This window comes from Lates calcarifer, linkage group LG12 (genome assembly GCF_001640805.2).
Source record: "Lates calcarifer isolate ASB-BC8 linkage group LG12, TLL_Latcal_v3, whole genome shotgun sequence".
In the NCBI taxonomy this organism is placed as follows: Eukaryota; Metazoa; Chordata; class Actinopteri; family Centropomidae; genus Lates; species Lates calcarifer.
The window spans coordinates 4,144,584-4,167,347 of record NC_066844.1 but is presented as its reverse complement, the minus strand read 5'-3'; the positions used below and the strand labels follow the sequence as shown (position 1 = coordinate 4,167,347).

Genomic DNA, 22,764 nt, shown 5'->3' with positions numbered 1-22,764 from the left:
ATTTTGAATCAGTATCTAATTGTTTTTTGTTTTTGTTTTTTTTCGATTTTAGATTTTGGAAACAATAGTTAGTTGTGATTAAAGAGTTAGAAAACGGACTAATTTTTGGCTTATCAATATTTTCATATCATTTTTATTTTTTATTTACTTTATTTTTGAGACTTATTTTTAGGCATAAATAACACACACACACACACACACACACACACACACTTGTACTTCTATCTGCAACCACCAGTAACCATCCATTCAGTGACAGACATCTCTTAAAACAATTTATTGATGCTTTGGTCTTATGACATTTGACACATTAGCTAATACCCCAACTAAATATTACCTTTTTAGTTTTTACTCAACAGAATAAAAAGAAACTGACAGTATGCACAGGTTTGTCTGGGGTATCTTAAGTTAACAGACACGCTTGGCTTTGCTCCTACATTCATATACAAACAGGTCTCATATACACTCTTTACATACAGTACAAACACAACAGACTCCTTCTTCAGGACTTCTCTGATGGCCACAACAAAATACCTACAGCAGCTACGAGCTGTTTCTTTCAGTTTTACAGAATATTATAGGGATAGATGGTCACAACTGAAAATCTGCTAATGAATCATCTAATGTTTCTGAAATATTCTAAGTAGACTGTGCTAAACATAACATTACATTCAAACACTATTCACTCTCCTTTCTGCTTTGGTTTGGTCAAACAGTTGTGTTTGACTGTTGTCTGTGCTGGTTGGGTCGTTTACAGTGGGAGTGTGAAAGCTTGTTTCCTGAAAACAGCTGCTTTCTGCAGCTGGAAACACTAAACCTGAACCATATAGTAAGTGTGCTGTATGCAAAACCAAAACTAGGAGGTAAAAGAGTCTAAAAATCTCTAAATCCTAACCATTTACCCTCTTTCACATTACACAGTCGTTTTATTTAACACTAAAGTCAGAAATATTTAGCAATGCAAGGTTGAGGCAATAGGGAATTAAAGCTGTTTTACAGGAACATCATGGTGATGGTCAGTTAAAATAGTCACTTCTGTGTTGAGGACAAAAGCCTATAATCCAACCTCCACATCCCGACCTCATTCCACTGTATCAACAGGGTGTAAAGCTCTGTTTTTTCCAGTGTGTCAAGACATTACAAGTGATTATAAAATACGATAAACAGAGTTCTGCCTCTCCACATTAGTCAAATCTCTACAACAGAGATGGTAATTTAGCATAGAGTGGCAGTTGTAGCTGCAAATATGATATATTACAAATTACTGATGTTTTAAATGCAAAAACTATTACATTTACATTACTTTATTGTGATCCATTGACCTGACTTGAACTCTGACTCTTGTGATTGACTCATATGCCACCTGAGACTGATGCTAACGTCAACAGTACTGTGGTGAAGGTTTTCTGAGAATATTACTGTGTTTAGCAAATAGTATGTGTCTTTTCTTTTTGTTAATTCAAAACTATGGGCAGCGTTTTTAAAGGTGTGGAGTCTTTCTGGAAATAAGTAAGTTATGTTTTATTGAGTTACGGATTATTTAAATCCGTGTTTACATCAACTAGCAGAGTTCTTCCCTTTGCTTTTTGAATGTTGCTACCTTTCCTGAGCCTCATTACCGTCAACAGCCATTCGTTGAATAGCTTGAGACCATCAGCGGGGATGTGCATTCCATTATGGGGGTGCTCATGCATGTATCCTTGTGCTAGTATATAGCAAGCCATATAAACAACCTGTTCTTTGTGCCAGTGATGGTCACAAACTGCACTTTAACAGCCTAAACAGCCAGTAGAGGAATTAATGAACATGTTAACAGGACAGGTAAGGACTTGGCAGCAAAATAGCGTTTGTTCAGAGGCAAGGTCAAGCGCAAAATATAAGCAAGTGAGCTAAAGCCATGAAGACACAAAGAATTCAGTATAAAGTAAACTTGGATAAAACAAGGAATAACTTTCACTCTTGCACCCTCTAGGTGAAATGTGATTACCATGGCAACATGGTGCCATTGATGAAGGTATAGTGGTAGTCATGGTAACATAACTAACGGTCAAGTTCCAGAGAACAGTGTTAGGCTGTGAAGTGATTTTTGGTATTGTGGCCACAGTTGGAACTGCAGGTCATGTGACAGCCACTGGCCCAATCAATAGTTTTTTCTTTCCCTCACAGATACATAATTTAAAAAGGCAGTAAAACCATAAATACTTTCTTCAGAATTTGAGCATTTCAGTCCAATGAACATTTAAGTCTTGAGGATCAGTGAGTACTTTTGTGCTATTTATGTGTGGGGAATCAGATGGAAGTTGCAAAGGAAAGCCTGAGGGAGCCTGTTTTTGCAGTATGTGTCTGGTGACCAGCTTTCACTGGAATAAATGGGGCACCATCTGTATCCGCTTCTCTAGAATCCATACAGTTCATAAGGCCAGCGTTCCAGAGTGAGGGGGTGAACAGCTGCTGTGGCATTCTAGAACAAGGTGGTTACCACGGTTACCAACAGTCAGGGTATAGTAGTTACAGTGTAGAACACACTGTTCTAGAACACACTGGCTAATGTGTCTTAACGAGTTCATCCAAGTGTTGTCAGTGACATCATCATCATTATTCAATTTGATTGGCTGCAGCGCTGGTCCTTCAGTGTGTCGTCTTTTCATTTGGTCCTTGTATCAGCACCTGAGGATCAGCTCCTCGCCCTCCGGTGGGTCAACCTCGCTGGTGTCCATGCCGACCTCATCCTCCTCTTTAGCACCACTCTGCTCCCCCACTGTGACATCCTCCTCCTCTTGAGTAGGAGAGAAGGGGGAGAGGAGGGAGGTGGGAACATCATTACTCCCTCTGCTAAGAGTCTCTCCTTCTTCTCCTCCTCCATCCATCTTCCAATCTACTCCTCCTCCGGGCTCTGCCCCCGTCTCATCACGAAGACCCTGCCCTGTCTCTATCTCACCTGTCTCTGTCTCACCGCTCAACAGCCTCATGTCACTGTCCATCCTTGTTTCTCCATCTAATTCAAAAGCTGTCTCATCATCCACAGCCAAACCTGTCTCCATCTCCTTGCCCGTCTTCATCTCTCCTGTCAAACCCACCTCAGCCTCTTTACTTAGATCTTTACCTCCACTAAGATCCTCCTTTCCCTCCAAACCCACCTCTGCCTCCATCTCCCCCCACATCCCTTTTTCATCTTCAATCCCTGAATCACCTCGTAAACTCAGTGCTGTCCCACCAAGCGGCCCTATCTGTCCACCCAGCCCTGTCTCCAGACACTGTCCTGTCTCTGGTAGCTGGTTTCCAGTCAGTGCTGCAGCCTCCTTGGCCTGTCTGATGCAGTTGATCCATTGCTGTTTGTTGAAGGCATCACTGGCCTGGAAGCAGTGACTCTGCAGCTGACCTCCAGTGCGGAACGAAACCCGAAAGAAGTTCTTTGCTGTAAGGAGGAGACAGACAGCAGAAGAGCGGTTATTATGGTCAGACATCTGTGCCAACTGGTTTTAAATTTGTATTTTGTAACTTCAAGTTGTGATGCTGAATTCTATCAAATTGAATCTGTCCTCCATTTTCATAAAAAATTTGGCTGCTTCTGCGTTTGTAGTACTAACTCCGCTCGTTGTTGCTGAAGGCCCCTCTGATGGACCCGCCCACTCTCATCTCTCCGTCCGACAGGTCCTCTAGGTCCAGCTGTCGGATGGGGATTGGCTGACGGCAGAGCTGATAGCTGACTGGCTGGTCATTGAGTGAGACCGACCTGGTGATGACCAGGACGTCCTGGAACAGAAAGACATGAAGCTTCTGGAAAGAGAGATGGAGAGAGAGAGTAGATGTTAATGTTTCTTTACTTTATCAGCTGTTTTGTTTATATTTATGCAATTTTTTTTTCCACATATGACAGATAAAATATTTGGATCCAGTTTACCAGTCATTCTGGTCATAAAATAGATAAAAGAATAAGATAAAATAAAAGTATAAATGACTTAAACAATCACAACAACACAGGTATACTTTTATTTTGAAATTATCTTTATATACTCCATATATTATTGAATTTATATGTTATGTTTAACCCACCAATACATTACAAAGACATGACAAAAGGTAGGAGAGAGAAAGTGTGAGATACAATTCATCATCTCATCTCATATTTGTTAGTTGTTGACTTGTACTCAAGTTGCCATTAAACTGCAAATAAATCCACTTTATACTTGACTTTGAATATGAATTAAAACTGTTGATAAGGGAAGAGTTTGTGAACATTTCAGCCAGAGAAATATTTTGCTTTTTACATCCTTCTCTAATCCTCTGATGCATGTGAGCAGATGCCGGTCAGAGGTGGCTGAGGAACTGTATGAATGACTGAAGAGGGAGGGTGGGAAATGTAGGGATTAAAGAGAAGGGGTGTATAAAATTGTACTGACGAGTCCTCTGTTGTTCTTTAGTTCTCCATGGCAGCTGAGGGTCCTGGACTGGTCAATGAGTTCATCCTTCTGTCCATCCTCCGTGTACAACAGACGATCCTTGTAGTACTGACACTCCGACTCTCCCGTCCGTCTGTTGATGTCTGCCACCACGCTCTGGACCATCAGCACCTGTGAAGCAAACAGACAAAATGAAAACTCCATCTAGACACAGTTTAGCTCATCTAATCTGTTTCCTCTTCATTTAATTTGATTATTCTTGACTTTTCAGGATTAAAGCCGTTGGTTTTCCTCACCGCCTCATCCAGGTGCTGCCGGTCCGGGTGGTCGTTGGGCGTGTGCTTCAGGATCTCCCTGAGCAGCAGTGGGTATTTCACCAGTCGGCTGCGGGGGATGTCTAGAAAGTTCCACAGGTCCAACTTCCTGCTGAAGGGCGACTGCAAGCAGCGCTGCAAGAAGTCCTGGACCCGGCGATCCTGCTTCTTCTGGTCCAACAAGGGCTTGGCCTTCACCTGGTTACTGCAGTACGGTGTGTAGGCAGAGAGACAGGGCAGCTGCAGGGACACAAAGACAGAGACCTGGTTACTGCAGAGTGTAGGAGACAAGGAAAGATGCACAAAAAGAATTATCTGAGTCATGTAGATTATGATTACACATTCAGTTTGTTTTATTATGTGAAGAAAAACACTCATTTACCCAGTCAGTCAGGATGTGTCCCACATTTTCTGTGGATCCGTCAGGTTTTCTGGCGTCTCTGAGGCGACTCAGCAGGTCTGATGAGAGACAGACAATTGTGAAATGTAGAGTGGAGGTGCAATGGAAAATTACAGAACTTAAAATGCTTAAAATGCAAAGAATTTGTTAACACAAACAGCAGACTGCTGATGCCTTACTCAAAGCCCAAGGACACAGACAAGACAGATTGTAACCCTGACTTAGATAATGTGTAACTCACAGACATATATAAAACCTGCCATCTCCTTTGCTTGCGACTCATTTGCAGGGGCACATCAAAGACTAAGTAAGACACAGAGGAAGCTACAACAGCTGCACTGCATGAGCCTCAACCCAGGTCACCAACAAAGGTCGGCATTTTTTGAAATAATTTTGTGAAATGTTAAAATGTTTTCTTATAAAACACCTTTTCTTATTTCATAAAAGAAGCCTCTCAAAATGTTAAACGTTGGCTAAATAGAAGCCACTGAACACGTGCAAAGTCTAAACTGGACTCATTTTTTAATCACATCAGAAACTTACGAATAACAAATCTGACCAGTCATTTGAGGCCAACTGATGCTACTGGACAGTTGTTGAGACTTGGTAATATGGACAGATTTAAGTACCTAGTCTTAATTTCAGTCCAGCTCAAACCTGACTGCTCAGTTTTTATCTGTTTTCTCCTGAATTGCATGGGGTTTTTCCTCTTTATTAAACTTTAGCTCTTGGTCTGTCTTTATTCAAATCTACACCTAAGTCAGTGCTTTTTGTTTACATGAATGTTTGCCTGACAGAAACCTTAAAAATGTTACATATTTGGGAGTTTGTTATATTCAGTGTGTGACTCTCCTTTTCATTAGCCACTCACTCACACAGGTTAAAGTTCACAGAGATGTTTTGGGGATTCCTCGTTCACTTCTACACAGTCACCATCTGGTGGCAATTAGAGGAACTACAACTATACGCCCTTAGATATTTGAACACTTCACATTACCTTCTTCATCTCTCTGTTTTAAAGTGATGGCATTTAGTCATTCAGACATAGATGTCTTTTATCTTGATGTTCTTTCTGGCTTCACTCAGAAGGAGAGAGAGAGAGTGAGGCTGCGAAACAGAGGGATTTTAAAACTTATTTTACCATTGAAGCCGTGAGAGAAGCTTGCCCTCCACTTCACATAGTGAATCCCCTGATACATTGTCACATCATTTAACATTATAAAAGTGCAAAGTCTGATTCCTGTTTCATAATATTTGACACATACAAGACTCCAGGTCTGACATTGTAACACTGCCATTAGGAAAAAAGTAAAAGTGACCAAGGCGCAGGTTTGGAGGAGGCTGCTGTGTGTTGGAAATGCTCCGTCCTACCTTCATGCAGGGGTATCAGCGAGTCCAGAGTACCAAAGATCTGGTTCAGTTCCTGCTCGGTCATGATTGATAGCTTCAGCATCGGGTCATGGTAGGCCTGAAGAACACAAGCAAACACACACTTATGAGCACAATTAGAAAATACCTGTACTGTGGAATAAATATAGGAGAAAAGTCATGTCTTCAAGAAAACAATAAGGTTTCTCTTTACCTTCTTTGCCAACTTGAGATCCTCCACCAAGTCTTGTTCACCCTGAGCCAACTCAAATATAGCCTGCAGAGAGAGAGAGTGAGTTTTAGTCTGAAATTATCTGTAAATATGAAGAGGTGGACAATCTTTTATTTGCACAATATTTAAAGGAAGATAAAAATGCAACTTGGATCAGTTGCAAGACTCCATCAACCAGTCCAGTTACAGTTAATTAGCGTGTGAGTTCTTGAGTTACAGATCAAAAACATGTGGTTTGTTTAGTTGCAGTGACCTTGACCTTTGATCCTTTTACCACTAAAATGAGTTAATATTTGAATTCAAGTGAATGTGAAGAAATTCCCTCAAGGTGTTACTGGGATATCACAAAGAATTCCTCAGTGCAGCAGCAGTGTGTTTCTCACCTCTTGTCGTTTTATCTCCTTCGGGCTCAGAGGTTGTGTTGCTCCCAGTCGTACATCAAATGTCTCGCTCCAGAGCTTGCTGTCCCGCCGCTTGGCGGCTGGGGCTGCTGCTGTGGAAACCCGTGTCGCAGTCATAGGAGGAGGAGGGGTTGGAGACGGTCGCTGAGATAACTCGCGTCTTCAGTGTTGAGGAGGAGGGAGGAGGAGGACGAGGAGGAGCAGATCTCTCCATCCGACTCTCATTACGAAAACTGATGGAGCGCTGCAGAGACAGAGAGACGGTTATAGTAAATAAGAAGTATCTATATTCTTACTTATAGTATCAGTATTTCCTAATCTTTTTTTTACTGCCTGTGGTGACAGAAAACAAATCTGTTTCCCTTGAGGAAAACTATAGAAGGGCATTTAATCATGTTCAACTCTGCACTTGAGCTTTGTTTGCCATGAAACTGATTTAATCATTAGTACAAAAGAGCAACAACTATATTAGAAAAGATCTGTGACTTTCAAGAAAGAAATCTGAAAATACAGACTTAAAATTCTGTTGTGCAGGTTGGACCTGAAGATTAAGGTGTTGAAAACACTGATTTCAGAATTTGCAGCTAAAATCATTTTACTTCTGAACTCTGGGTAAATTTCAATGAATTCAGCGATAATAGAGCTGTGTTTTGGTCACAAATTTGAGGATAAAACATGCTTCTCCGTGGCATCCACGGCTGAGTGTTACGGGTGTTAATATAGACCTATGGGATTATAATATCATTTAGAAGAAGTCTTGTGTTTCTATCAGAAGTAACAGTGAGGATATCATTAAAAGAAAAAAACTGAAATGGTGGAGAACAGTCAGATCAGTGGTTTACCTGCAGGGTCTGACCAATCCTCTTCAGCGGTGCGGTCTTGACAGGCGGCAGCAGACTGGCCAGAGATGTCACCCTGGATACAGGTTTGCTGCGCTTGGTGCTGGGCTCCTGTAGAAGAGAACTAGAGTTTAATTATGTTCACATTATCACACAAAAACAAGAGTCCTGTGATCCACATGTGCACAAAGTCCACATGAGGACTGAAGTCCAGACGATGAATCGACATCCTGCTCAGATGACTTTCACACAGACCTCCGGGCAACAGCAACATCTGAATGCCGTCATCATAATATTTTGGTTTTTATAAATTCTTTGTGAACACATTTTAGTGGACACATTTTAGTGGACACATTTTAGTGGAGCCTTTGTGCATATTACTGAAATTTTAGACTTTGGTTTCCCCCAGAGGTACGATCAAAAGACACTCTGTGGCAGACAGTAATGTACATCAAAACCACGCCTTTAAAAGGTCCAAACATCCTACAAATATAGGATTAATTTCTGGTCAATACAACCAGCAGCCAGCAGCTACAGTAATTTGATAACATACTTTGTTTTTTGTTAAGAAGCTTCACTGTCTATCTGAACTTAGCAGCATTAAAACAACAGTAAAACAAGACAATTTGTCATAACAACAAAACATCAACAAACAACATCACTGTAAATGACACAGATATCATTTTAAAAATATTTAAAATCAATGAAACTAGCAATAAAAGCCCTCATATAGTCAGTTTTTTTTAGCAATATGAAGCAGAGAAAACCTGCAAATCTTCACATTTGAGAAGCTGAAACTAGAGAGTTTTTGGAGTTTTGTTTAGTAAATGTATTATATGATAAATTCTTAAAACTAACTGATCATCCACAACTGTTGTTGATGGATTTTCCGTCAATTGACTAATTCATTAAGTGACTAAATGTTTTGGGAAGAACTTATGCAGTCAGTCTCAACACTCTATGCACTCAGTCTCACACTGTTTAGTCTGAAGTCTTTAAAATAGCAGAGTGTGTGTAGATAGTAGTTTTTTGCGGGAAAACCGACTCTGTATTGTTGATATACTCTGTGTTAAACAATAGTGTGACTCAAAATCTTCCCCTCTCTGCCAGACTCTCTCTCTCACACATAAATACACACACACATATCAGGCCTCCATAATATCAGGGTCTGTTTCTGTGTGTGTAAATGCCATCAGCCTGCTTGCCCTGGATACAGACTTACAATAATTCAATATTTGTGTGTGTGTGTGTGTGTGTGTATGTGTGTGAGGGTGTGTTTGTATATCTTCGGTCTGCCCTGAAGCAGAGAGTCAGCTGACCTACTGGAATACAGGAACCATCAAACTTTGTTTCCATCAGCGCTCACAGTCAGGAACCAGTCAACCAAAAATACATTGACAGTTTTCCTTTTTTTTGTCCTTGATTGCTCCAGAGTTAAAAACAGAGTTTAACTGTCCTCTGCTTCAAGTTCATGTCCCAAATCTGACAACAAAGTTTCCACAGTTTTCAACTTAGTTTAGTTTTCAACAACCTAAGAGTTTGATCTAATCTCTTGGGGGAGACTGACAATTTAAAGTTGTGTGTCTAAAGTTGCTGATGGAGGTTTGAAGAAAAAAAAAAATACTTTGGGCTTTGGAGAGGACAATACATAATTTGTATATTTACACTACATTTGAGATAGTTTCCATTGGATATGCTGTAATGAGGTTTCTGTGTGTGTGACAATGTTTCAGTCGATTTAGTCTGACAAAGATCAATTCAGTGCAGTTGGTCAACAATAGGCTGGTTATCTAATTACAGCAGGTTTACAGCAGACTGCTGGAGTTTGAATAGCTCCTGTGACAGCATACATCAAGTCTCATTTCTACCTTTAAACTAATGTTTTATTGTCTCATTTTGGGGGTTTACTTTAAGCAGTCAGCAGAGGATGAAACTAATCATCTGATCAATGTCATTTTCAGTCGACAGAGAAGCAGTAGTTGCTAGGAGGAAGTAACATCATGTTTATCAAGAAATATTTGATTCAAAGCAACATTATGTAACTATTTTACTATTTTCATATCCCACACCACACCCAAATGCCTGTTCTTGCTCTCTGTAACTTTGGTGAGCAGGTACGATCTCCTCTAACTGAGAGAGAGTCAGCAGCTTAAACTGCTGCAATCAGGCCCAGCAAGTTCAGAGTAATGCTGAACTGTAGATCAGCTAAAAAGACTTAGAAATCATTAAAAACCAGCACTTATCTCTGATATCCAGCGAGGAAACTTTGAAAATATCAAGATTTATAAAGAGAGTTTGGTATGTTTGTTACAGCGACAGCACTTCCTCCAGAAGCCGGGGATCATGGGTAATACACTGTTTGGCCGTGTTTCAGCTCAGTGAGTGTGACTACGCAGTCAGAACTGTGCTCAAACAATTGAAAGGCTTTTTTCTGTACATGAGAACTGCTCACCTGTTCAGACTCGCTGTTGTTCAGCAAAGTTACAGTTTGTTGCTTTTAAAGTTGTTATTTCTGTAAAGTGACCACAACCACATGCACAACTCCATCCATCTTATCCATGTTTGTTTTCGTGACCATTTTTCTGTCCCTACTTTTCTGCTCACAGACACAAGCACAACACAAACCTGTTCAAAGACCTTGAACCAGGCAACAGAAGAGGAAAAATGTCAACCCAGTATGACTGATGTATGAAGAGAGATAAAGAACAGAGCTGAGAGGACGGCTGAAGCCTGAGGGAAAACATGGAGAATCTAAGTGCAATAAACAACATGAGGTCTCCCCAGTTATTCTTACAGATCTAAGTATGAGGCTGGTCAGCTCTATATTTTATGTTCAAGCTGGTGAAAACAACCCCTGGGGTCAAACAGCAGTGTTAGTAGACAGACCAGACTGTTTTGAGGCCCTGAACAGAATCTGTTTTTACAACCACCTCAGGTGCTATAGTCATGAAACAGTCAAATGACCTTCGGTATAAAAATCACTACAGAGAAACTTATGAAAGAACTCACTTACTGTCCTATAGTCTTTAGCACTGTAATAGAAGACATTAGACGACAAACTACCCAACAAACCTATAAAATACTTGCTCAGTAGAAAATATTTCCAATGAAAATGGTTCTCAGTGAGATCTGTTTCTGTTGCAAGGCTTTATAGCTTTAAGCACCATATAAACTAAATCTCATTCACTTCCACTGTTTTCAGTTTGGTGGCAAAAAACTTTATGCAGATAAAAATCAAAATTGTCTGCATAGAGCGAAGCCAATAGTAGTAACATGATTAGGGAGAAATGACCCGCATAACTTCTGCAGTATATAATCAAAATAACTGATCGTGAGGAGGTAAAGGATATGAGGCAGTAGATGAACAATGGACAAACTATAACTAAGTGTAAGGCACAAAATCCTAAAATTACACTATGTGACCTTCACCAACCAGCTGCAAGTTAATTGGTGGGTGAATTCTTGAGTTATGTTCAAAAATGTCCCAGTGACCTTTGACCTTTAACCACCAAAATCCACTCAGTTCATCTTTGCGTCCAACGACCATGGCTGCCACTGGCACAGAGGCACAATATACAATAGTAACTTCCCAACTGATACATTCTCGAGGGAAAAATAAATCTATAATCCTAAAATGAACGAAGGTAGTAGGGAAAAGGATGAAAGCAGCTGATTAGGTGAAAAAGCATCCATGTTTTCATAGTTCAAATAAAGCCTTTACCATACAAGAGATTAGATTAGATATTAAATCAGATTAGATCCAATTAGATTAAACCAAATCAGATTAGAAAATCTAGATAGATTAGATAAAACTACATTAAATGAAATCAGTTCTGAGATATAACTGATTTAGTCAAGAGATCTGAGGTGCGTTTTACCAGTTCACCCCAAAACTTAAATCTGCAGTTCCAGAGGATATTTCCTTTGTCTTACCTCCACCTGTTTCCCCATGTTGCTGTTTCCTTTGCTGAACTCTACAGAGCATCCAGATGTGAACCGCTGTAAGAGCAGGCAGAGGGGGCTCTGCCCCGCCACCATGCTGCTCACACCGAAGCCCAGCACAGAATCTGGACCTTTCCCAGAACCAAGAGAGTGTCCAGAGAGCCAAGAGAGTGTCCAGGAAGAGACTGGTACTGTTAGAGCATCCAGGTGTGAATGTTCAGAAGAGGTTGGTAAGGAGTCTGATACAAAGAGCTAAACCCCAGTACAGGGTCTAGAAGGAATCTGGTGTGGTTAAGACCATCCAAAAAGTGTCTAGAGAAAGTGTGATACCAACAGAGCGAGTATAGTACCAGTACAGAGTTCAGAGGTCAGGTGTGGTACTGATTGTCAAAAAGGGGATTGGTGCTAGGAATATAAGTGATACTAGTAAAGAATCCACAAGGAATTCAGAGAGTCTAGAAAGAGTCCAGAAAGAATTCAGTAACTCTTACAGAGCTCCTGATATCAGCTGAGAAAGAGCTTGGTACGAATAGAGTTTCTGGCAACAATCTGGTTCTTTAAGAGCATCAACAAAAAGTTTGGGACCAGAAGTTAAGTTTAGATTAAACAAAGGATCAATACCAGTTAATTGTCTGGATCAAGCTCGCATCACATTTCCTGACAACCCGGCTCTGGTTGTTTCCTGAAAACGCCTGGTGCTGTCAGAGGATCGACAGGAGCAGAGGATCTGGATCCAGCTCAGCAAGGGCAGAGCTTTCAGACAGTTCTTTTGGATCTTCAGGTCAAGTCTGGTGCTGGCAGAGCTCAGATAAAAGAGTCCAGTGAACGTTTGGTCCTAACAGAGGTCAGAGAGATCCGGGATTTAGAGCATCTGGATCTCGTACTGGTCTGTTTTTTAAATCCCTGTTGAAGCTTTCTCTCGCTCTCTGTGACGGTCGTCCCCCTTCTGTTTCTCCCTCTGTTTTAAAACTCACAGCTTGCTCGTGCTCTCTCTCTCTCTGACTCATTTATTCACTGGCTCGCTCACCCACTCACTTACTTTATTTCCTTCCTCTCTTTTCGCCCGTTCTCCCTTTTCCTGCACCTTTTTGTTTTGTCTCTTGCTTTTTTTCTTCTATTAGTGACTGAAGATAAAGAATAAAATTTATATGAGGTTTATATTTTTCTCGTTGTTAACCAATTCCATGAAAAGACCTAACTAACTAGAACTAATGACGAACTGATCCTATATTATGTTCTATGTGCAGACTGTCAACACTTTTCATAGGAACTGTTTTTTCAGACATGAACAAAGCAGAGATAAAAAGAAAGCACAGAATTACACAACATCATGACCCCTGGTGATACTGGAGCTGATACTGGTGGTGCTGGGACTTCACTGCTCAGTTCATCATCAATCAATGTCAATCTGAGCTGTAATTATTAAAGAGAGAGTAGCCTGCAGGCAGCCAAAGCTCTGTCCTGGTTTTCCAGTTGTTTTCAAGTCAATTCCTGTGTGTGTTTGTGTGAACTCTTGTATTATTTAAGGACTGGGGGTTATAAACATGTTTACAGAGCCACACTGTGGAGATGTTTTAGAGTTAAAATTTGGATTTTGGTTCATGTTAAGGTAAGAGTTGGGCTGAAACCAACAATTATTTTCAGTGTATGATCACATAGTACAAAGTAAAGCAGCAAATCCTCACATTTAAGAAGCCAATAACCATTAACTAATTGGCATTTTGCTTAAAAAATAATCAAATGATCAATTAATTATCAAAAAATGTACAGATTAATTAAGAAAATAAAATGGCAGTTGGTTAATTAATCGATCCAACTTCTCAAATGTGAAGATTTGCTGCTCCTCTCTGTTTTATATCATGGTAAACTGAATATCTTAAGGTTTTAGATTGATGGTTGGACAACACAAATTATACAGAAGGTATAACTTTGGGCTGTGGGAAATTATTTTCCATTATTTTCAGACATTTTATAAAGAAAAGGATCAATCTAGAAAAGAATCCTCACATTGATTGATGATGAAAATCATAATTAGTTGTAAACAAAAGTAGTTAAGGCAAGGGTAAGTCTCCACAGAATGAAAGTGATGAAAACAAAACAAGAGGGAAAAAATAAAAATAGATATTGTAGAGACAGAGACTTAAATACACACATCCTGGATCAGATGCAGTTAACGAAGCATCAGAACGACTCTGATCATTGTGTCATTTTTAGACCTATTTTCTTTGTTTCCTTTGAAAGCTGTGAGTCAGAGCATCAACGTTGACCTCTGACTTGACATGAACACACACCACAGGCTCAGCTGACAATAGCCGTCCCCCACTGACTCAGCCCCATTGTCTGTACATGAGACAGTGGGTCGTGGACGCCTAGAGATGGAGAGACCTGCCTCATTTCATCTGAACAGTGACACATTGTACACACTGTACGTTGAGGTATAATAAAATATGGACGGAAGGGTTTTCCCTCCTTCATACTGGTGATGACAGACATTTAAGAACATGACACATATATTGCCAAATACTTAAATTTCCAAAAACTGGTAACAAACCTTAAGGTTACAGACAAAGAAAAGACACTCCACTCATATTGACTATTATATGCAACATACAACGCTGGACTTGGTTGACAGTTTTGATGTTAAATCTATGGTAGCCAAGAAAGCTCAGAAAAAAATCCTGAAAAATAAGAAACCCAACCAAAAACAAATGACCTCCATAAAAAGACAGATCACATTGCGTTCAAACTATCTAAGAAAATAAATCTGCCTGCTTTTATTCTGAAGGCCACACACTTGTTTGATTGTTGCACTTTGTTCATGAAACCAAATCAATAACTGTTAATCAACCATGTGACCCTGAGGGGCTCAGCAGATTTTAATTAACCAGTGAAAAAGTCAATAACCAGCCTGGTGTCCAAACAGAAAGCTCCACACTGAATAAGTTACATCTCTAAATGACAGTAAACCTCCTTTTGGTTTTACATGTAGAGCAGGCAACAATTAGTCAACTGATCAATTAGTTAATAATCAATCAGCCAAACATTCTCTAGCTTCTCTGGTGTGCAGGTTTGGAGCTTTTCGATGTTTTATATTTTTTTAAATTGAATATTTTGGAGTTTTTGAACTGATGTTGCCTATGACTTGTGGAGAAAATGAATTAGTCATTCAATCAAAAAACTAATCAGCAGATTAATCAATAATGAAAATAACTGTTAGCTGCAGCCTTTACTTTAGAGATATTACCTCTGAATTTTAGTAATGTATGTTTCATGGCACTAAACTCTTTTTTTAAGCTGTGAGTTAAACTGTCACATATCTGATTAGGTAATTCTTTGGTTCACTGGTCTCAAATACACTCTTTACACCAAAATTAGCATGTAAATACAGGTTTTTAAAATGCAATTAAACCTGCCAAAAATGTATGTCACTCAGCACTAACTGAACGATGTTCTGCTGCTTGAATGGAAACAGGCGGACTTGGTGGCTGAGACTTTCTATGTGAATGAGCACTGGTCATTATTTTAATACTGTAATTTATATGGTTTAATATTTTACATGTTAAATGTATTGGCACTGGTAGAAGAGCAGTAAAAGTAAAAACACTTTACAACACTTTCCTGTTGCAGCTGATAAAGTTACACTTAATTTTCATTTCTGCACTGTGGGGTAGCTTCATTTAACAATACGTTATATATATGTTTTGCTGATTATAACTTTGTAAGTAATTGTTGTTGCCAAATAATGTAATGGAGTAAAAAGAACAATATTTCCCTCTGAAATTATTAGAGAGGGTTAGAGATAGGCTTAGGGTTAACTCTAGAGTATTAAGCATGAAATTAAACTATTCAAAACTGTACTTCTGTACTTCAGTACCTGTATTTCGTTACATTTCAGCACTGGACACTACTTGGAAATGATGAGTTCATAATATGAATTTATTATAGATAAATTAACCTTTGAACTGATTTTATTCGTCTCCACTTCAGACAGAGACAGAGTTGCTCCAGAAGTGAATATTTTCATAGAAAATATGAACCCCTGTTGCAACCTTTGACCCTTAAATCAGATAAAGTGGTCTCCACATCCTCCATTTTCAGTAAGAGCACAATGTGACTGTATGTGACTCACTGAGCCACAGTAGAGAAACAATAGAGTATAATTTATTCCTGGTTCATTATCTGCCAGCACTGGTTTGCAACAGTATAAGACTGATGGTGTGTTTGGATCTGTTTGTCACAGTGGAGTGTATCGAACAGGGTGGACATCCTGTGTTAGACTGAGCAGGGAGGGAAACGCCCGGGAAGGAACGGGCTGCTGGCAGAAGGCTAAAAATACAGACATATACAGGAGGAGGGGGTCCAACACGAGGACCGAGGCCCCCTGAGTCCACATGTCAGATCCACAGTCAGAGCTAAACAAAGTACAATCACACTGCTTTATACTTGTCCTACATTTCAGAATTCATCACTATTATCATCATACTGATTATAAATACCTAAGTACAAAACCAAAATCAGTTCATAAACTACAATTACTGCCTGGTCTACAAATATTTACAGTTCTGTTGCATTAACTTCCTTATCAGCCCATCGCCTTATCCTATTTAATCAATCAAATTGATCAACAGTAACTTGTATTGCACCTTTCGTACATGTTAATGCAACTCAAAGTGCTTTACAGATGATTGATGATCTGATAATAAGATAGCTCAAATGTAATTTTAATTAGTTGAATAAAATTCACTGAAATGATAAAATGAATATAGTGGAATAAAAGGTAGAATATTTGCCTCTGAACTGTGACTCTGAACTATGATATTTTCAAGAAAGCACAAAATGACCAAAAAAGAAAATGCAAAATGACCACAAAGAGACACAAAACAACTACAGAGGGACTCAAAATGATGAGAAAAACAACCACTGCTGCATTGTTTGTAGTTGTTTGTGTCTCTTTCAGAGTATCTTGCTCCTTTGGAGGGATGGGGGGCATTTTACATGCCTCTGGTCAAGGGCCCAGCGGAGGAACATTACTTCCTGAGCAGCAGTTGACCATCAGGATACACAGAACATACACAGAACTGCAGCAGTGAAGTTACTCCAAAGTAAAAGTCAACAGCTCTCAACATCATTAAAGCCTTTTTGAGACATTTCAACACCTTTTCAGTCAAACATCATCACACACTGAAACACAACAGAGAAGTTAGTTTAGAGGAGCTGAACTTACGTTGATGTCCAGACTGCAGAGACTGAGGGAGTCTGCATCTCTGCTGGCCTGCTTCCTCTTCTTCTGCAACACACAAAACAAACCAAACATTATGTTACAGGTAGGACAGGTGTTACAGCATATGTATAATTATATATATTTATACATTTCATAAATATAATGTGTAAATTGACTTAAACTCCCATTTTAGTCCAACCAATACCACAAAATGCTTCACTCAATATCCAATCATATTCACAAACAAAGTAAAGTAACGAAGTATTAGCAATAAGAGATATTCCAGTACTGTTTTCCCTTCTGATTAAAAAAATCTCATATCTCCAGTTTTGGAGATTTTCATAGTTCATTTCAAGTGAAGAAGGAATGGATGGAAAGGAGGAAAGGATGAAAGGAAGAAGGAAAATAGAGACAGTAGAGACAATACTCAACTTACATAATGTCTGAAATGTATTGTCTCATCACACTAATACAAAGTGGTTTTTCAGCGTTCTCTGTCTCTTCTAGTATCTTCAGGACAGTGGTTGCCAGCATTTTGGCAACAGAGAATATAACATTTTGGCTGAGCAGACATATTTCTTTTCTCTAATCTTGTTCTCTAAGCTTGTTTTCCTGTGTAAAATAAATTTTATTGCTCCAGAAATATTCAAATTAAACAAGGGAAAAAAGTTTCTTGGTTGAACTGATCACAACCAATGGACATGTGGGTTACAAGAAGAAACAAGTGGTCATTCATTCACTACTGACTTTGTATGGGCCAGGTAATCTCTGTGGTAACCATGGTAACCACAGTTTATCTGGCGGGAAGTTGCGCAGGTGCAGCTATATGAGAATTAACAAAACACAGTTCCTGTAACTCTCTCTGCCGTGACAACAACAACAGGAAGTAATCGTACAAACACCTGATGAAGCAGGTCAGTGAGGACAAACATCTGTGAGAGGAGGAGGAGAGGAGAGGAGAGGAGAAGAAAGGAGAAGAAAAGAGAAGAAAGGACAGGAGAGGAGAGAAGAGGAGAGGAGAGGAGAAGAAAGGATAAGAAAGGAGAGGAGCGCAGGAGAGGAGAGAAGAGGAGGAGGAGAGGGGGACAAGATGAGCAGAAGAAAGAAGACAAGAAAAGAAGGAGAAAATGATAGGAAGGAAAGAGAGAGGAAGAAAGGAGGGTCAAGGAGATGAGGGAAGGAAAGAAGGAAGGAAGAGAGCGGGAAGGAAATAGGAGAAGAGGAGGGGGAGAGAGGAGGAGAGGTCAAGTGAGATAAGGAGAGATTAGAGGACAGAAGACAAAAGGAGCGCATGAGTGGAAGAGAGGAGGAGAGGAGAGAGGAAAAAAGTGAGGGAAAAGAAGTATGGAGAGAGAAGGAATTAAGCCAGAAAGGAGAGGATCAAAGAGATGAGGGGAGGAAAGAAGGAGGGAGGAGAGTGAGGAGGAGGAGAGCAGACAAGGGGAGAAGAAGAAGACAGAAGAGGGGGAGGTGATGGGAAGAAGGGGACGAAGGGACATTAGGAGAGGAAAAGAGCAAAGGAGGAAAAGAGGAGGTTCAAAGAGATGGGGGAGGAGAGGAGGATGGAAGAGACAGTAGAGGAGAGGGGGAGAGAAGAAAAGAGGAGAGTAGGAGGAGGAGGAGGAGGAGAGGAGGAGGAGAGGAGGATATTGCGATCAGTGTAGCGGAGCGTAACAATAGCAGGAAGTCTGCTGTTTGTTCAGTATTGTGTTGAGACTTTGTTGTTGTCCGGACGTTATATAACCTGGCAGACTTTACCTTTAAGTCCCTGTCGCTATGGAAACCAAAGAGGAGGAGGGGGAGACATGTTCTCTTCCTGTCCATATAAGGTCTGACCTCGGTAAATCACAACATACCTTATAACAATAATATACTCCAATCATATTAAAACAGGCTTCTCAGTTTCTTCTTCTAGTTTTCACTTGGAAGAAATCCATTAACATCCAATGGTCTATAACCAGATTGTTGACTGTTTGTGTTTTGAATCAGACCTTGTAACCTCCACAACCTGCACGTCAAAGACAAACGATCTTAAAAAAGTTGGGTTGACAAATTCTGGGCTAAAATCAGGCTGAATCAGGCTGTGCTTTAGACCAATCAAGCTGGAAGTCTGTTATTAATCCCGGCAAGAAGGTTTGTTTATTTGTGTATTTCTCAGCAGGATTACACAAAAAGTTCTGAACCGGTTTGCAACAAACTTGTTGGAGGGTCGGGGCATGGGCCAGGGAAAAAGCCATTACATTTAGGTGTGGATCCAGGAATATTTTATCACTTTCCTTGACATTGGGAGATGGAGCATTTTTACCATGCCAGAGGTATGAGCTTCACTGAGTGCCATTCTAGTTTTAGCATGAAATTCCCTTCTTGTCCCTCACAGCAGAAGGACAGTAAAACAAAGAAGGAATTTACTACTAAAAATACTGTAACTTTAGAATTTCCTCACCTCACTTGACTAACTCAGGCTGCTGAAGCTTCATATTTACTTCAGAAAAAAATGTTTTTTTCTCAAATCAAAAAATGAATGATTTAAGAAGGAATGTTTTTGTAGCTAGTACAGACAGGAAGAACAACTACAACGGCCAGTAATGCCTTCAATGCACATTATGGCACATGAGTACTGTACTGAGTACTTCTATGAAGTATGTACATAACTACTGCATTGTGCACTTGTCTGCACAATATATATATATGAAGTAAGTTCATGTCTATGAAGAGCAGCCATGTGAGAACATCCACAAGAAATAAAGTGCAAGGATACATTCACATTTACATTTGACAGACACTTCTATCCAAAGGGACTTACAAGTGAGGGACAACACTGAAGCTTCAGTGCAGTAGGAGACCTTTGAATAAGGACTATATCTGTTAATAAATGAAGCAAAGTGTGAGCAGATCAGGTAAAGAAGTGCTAGTGAGGCATGTTAGAGTGTTAGAGTTGTTAGGAGTGGAGGTGCACTCAGAAGCTAAATGTTTCATTGGATCTTTGTGCACCTGAGACTGAGGTCTGACTCGAACACAATGTATGATCATAGGACGAGAAGACGATGGTCCTGCAGGGTTTGTGTTATCCATGTGATCGGCCTGTAATGTCTTAGTAAACCTTCAGAGATCCTGATTCAGATTTTCATTATTGTTAAAAGAAATTCTGGGACGCACTGGAAACCACACACAGACTTAAAACTCACCCGATAGTAAACAAACAGACAGCAGCCCATCATCAGGACCGGATCTGCTTCTCAAACACACTTCAAGTGTTAATCAACTCTCTCTGCACACATCTGCTGCTCCTCTTCCTCCAGGTCGCCCTGCTTTTACCCCAAAGTCACATTAGCTCTCTTTTCTTTCCTCACATGCAAGTCAACATCTGCAATCACTTCTCCTCTTTTCCCCTCCTTTCGTTTGCCCAATTTCTCTCTCCTCCTTTGAATCACCTCCTTCACAGTCACATTGCTGTTCTCCTTTTTCCTTTCTCTTCCTCCTCCAGTTTGTCTCCTCCAAGTGTTGCTCCTTCTTCTCCTCCTCAGTCAGACTTTTAGAAGCTCTCCTCTTTTCTCCCTTCTCCTCCTGTTTTTTCTATACCTTCTTCTCTCCCTTCTCCTCCTCCTCCACCTCATAAGGTCACAGTCTGAGTGAATCTACAGACCCTCAGGAACAGGAACCCTTCACAATGTGTATGTGTGTGTGTGTGTGTGAGATTGTGACTACTCAGTTCCCACTGGACAAACAGGAAGTGACGGTCGTTGGGGGAAACAGGCGTCTATAATTAGGAGCTACAGGAGACACCGAGACACCGGTGTAGAGACATTGGCACAGAGAGAATGTAAACTCTGGTTTATAAAAATCAGAAGAGACAAGTATTTGCTACTGTTTTAGTTGGTCAGTCCACCACTGACACTCCCCAATGCCAGGGGCCTCCCCCAGCAGAACAATGCTCCCACCACACCACAAAAACTGCTCAGAAATGTCTCCAGGAACACGACAAAGAGCCCAAGGTGTTGACCTGGCCTCCAAACTCCCCAGATCCCAATCTGATCCAGCATCTGTGGGATGTACCGGAACAAGCCAGATGGTGGAGGTCCCATCCTACAACCCACAGCACCCAAAGGATCTGCTGCCAATGTCCCGGTGATAGACACCACAGGACACCCCCAGAGGTCCTGTTTCCATGCCCTGACAGGTCAGGGCTGTTTTGGCAGCATGAAGGGAACCTACACAATAATAGGCAGGTGCCACAGGTGCTGGATCAGATTGGGATCACGCAGCAAAATGCTCATTTCTGGTTTGTTAAAGGAGTAGTTACCTTGGGAAATTCACGTATTACTTATTGCTTATCCACTTTTCAGGTAAATGTGAGCAAAACAAATGAGACACATTTGAAAATCTGCTCTTCCTTTTTTTCTGCTATATGATATTACAGCTAATACGCTCTGAGGTGTTGAGGCGTGAGGTTGTTCGCCTCCATCTCATCCTTTATTATCTAAAATGGAGTCACGCTGTTGTGCATTACATCCAAATAAAGTGCAGAGTTGTCATAACACAGTGAATAACGTATGAATCAGTTTACATTCTTACCCCTCTGAGGGACCAGCCATCAGGAGAGAAGAGAGAGGGAGGACGTTTTCTGCAGCTGCGACCTGATGAGAAGGAAGGAAGAAAATAAGATAAATTCATCAACCTTTACTTTTTCTTTCAAATAAGAGGAGGAGGTAGGAGTTATACACAGCCTGTGAGGCCTGACTCTGGGCTAAAAGCCCATTTTCCCAGTTTGGTGTTTATTGAGGGTATTGAGGCTCAGGTTTGAGTTTTATCATAGCTCCCCCTGATGGATTCTGTCAGTCATTACAAGTAAACCCAGGCAGTGATTCCCAGGGGTTAACCCTTAGAAAATATCAGGCATCTATAAAGGAAACTACAAATTATTTTAAGTAGGGTTAGTGCATAAATAATACAGGTTTACACAACATTTCTATTTTTATTATAGCACCATTATTATGGAATGAGCAATAGCTAACTACCAATTTTTGCTAAAACATGAATGCAGTGTAATTTTAAATGTGGGAAATTCACAGCAAACATACAGCCAGAGTCATGAAGAACTACACAGTACAGTACATTTACTGCCACAACAACCAACTAGGATGGCACTCTGTACAGTGCATACGTCTGCCGAGGCCAAACAATCCTACACATCTGTATAAGTCTTTTCTGCACCAAACTGTACAATCTCTTAGATCAGTCTGAACACCATGGATATGTTTGTTTTCTGCATTAAGATCCAGACATTAGTTTATGAATCTGCACCAAATTTTAATGGGTTCTTTCCTGGCTCATCCCTCCACCAAGTTTGGTGTAAATCAGCTGAGTACTTTTGTGTAATCTGGCCGACAAATAAATAAATAAACACAGGTGAATACTGAGTTGCTGTAACATCTGTCCATCATCTGCCTGCGATTAGGAATACATCGAAAACTAGTTACAAACATGCAGAGAAGTCGAGATAGATCATTTTAAAAAGTGATGGGTGTACAGCTGTAATCTCTTGTTTCTTCCACAAGTCCACTTACACACAGACAATCAGAATATCACTAGGTCTTGTATGAAGTAAGATTATCTGTTAATACTCCTGCAGAGAAGAAGCCTCTACAGG

General features: G+C 40.3%; 1 protein-coding gene across 1 annotated transcript in view; it reads right to left on the bottom strand.

Annotated features, from left to right (window-relative positions):
* Positions 1–262: 262 nt before the first annotated feature.
* The window catches only part of arhgef3 (Rho guanine nucleotide exchange factor (GEF) 3), a 30,110-nt gene continuing 7,608 nt past the window's right edge, over positions 263–22,764 (bottom strand). The window contains 12 exon segments of the mRNA XM_018663343.2: positions 263–3,415; positions 3,588–3,777; positions 4,401–4,571; positions 4,697–4,954; positions 5,097–5,173; positions 6,486–6,582; positions 6,697–6,759; positions 7,098–7,232; positions 7,234–7,359; positions 7,958–8,065; positions 17,121–17,183; positions 21,690–21,751. Coding sequence (XP_018518859.1) covers positions 2,661–3,415; positions 3,588–3,777; positions 4,401–4,571; positions 4,697–4,954; positions 5,097–5,173; positions 6,486–6,582; positions 6,697–6,759; positions 7,098–7,232; positions 7,234–7,359; positions 7,958–8,065; positions 17,121–17,183; positions 21,690–21,751 — 2,105 coding nt within the window. The 3' untranslated portion in view covers positions 263–2,660.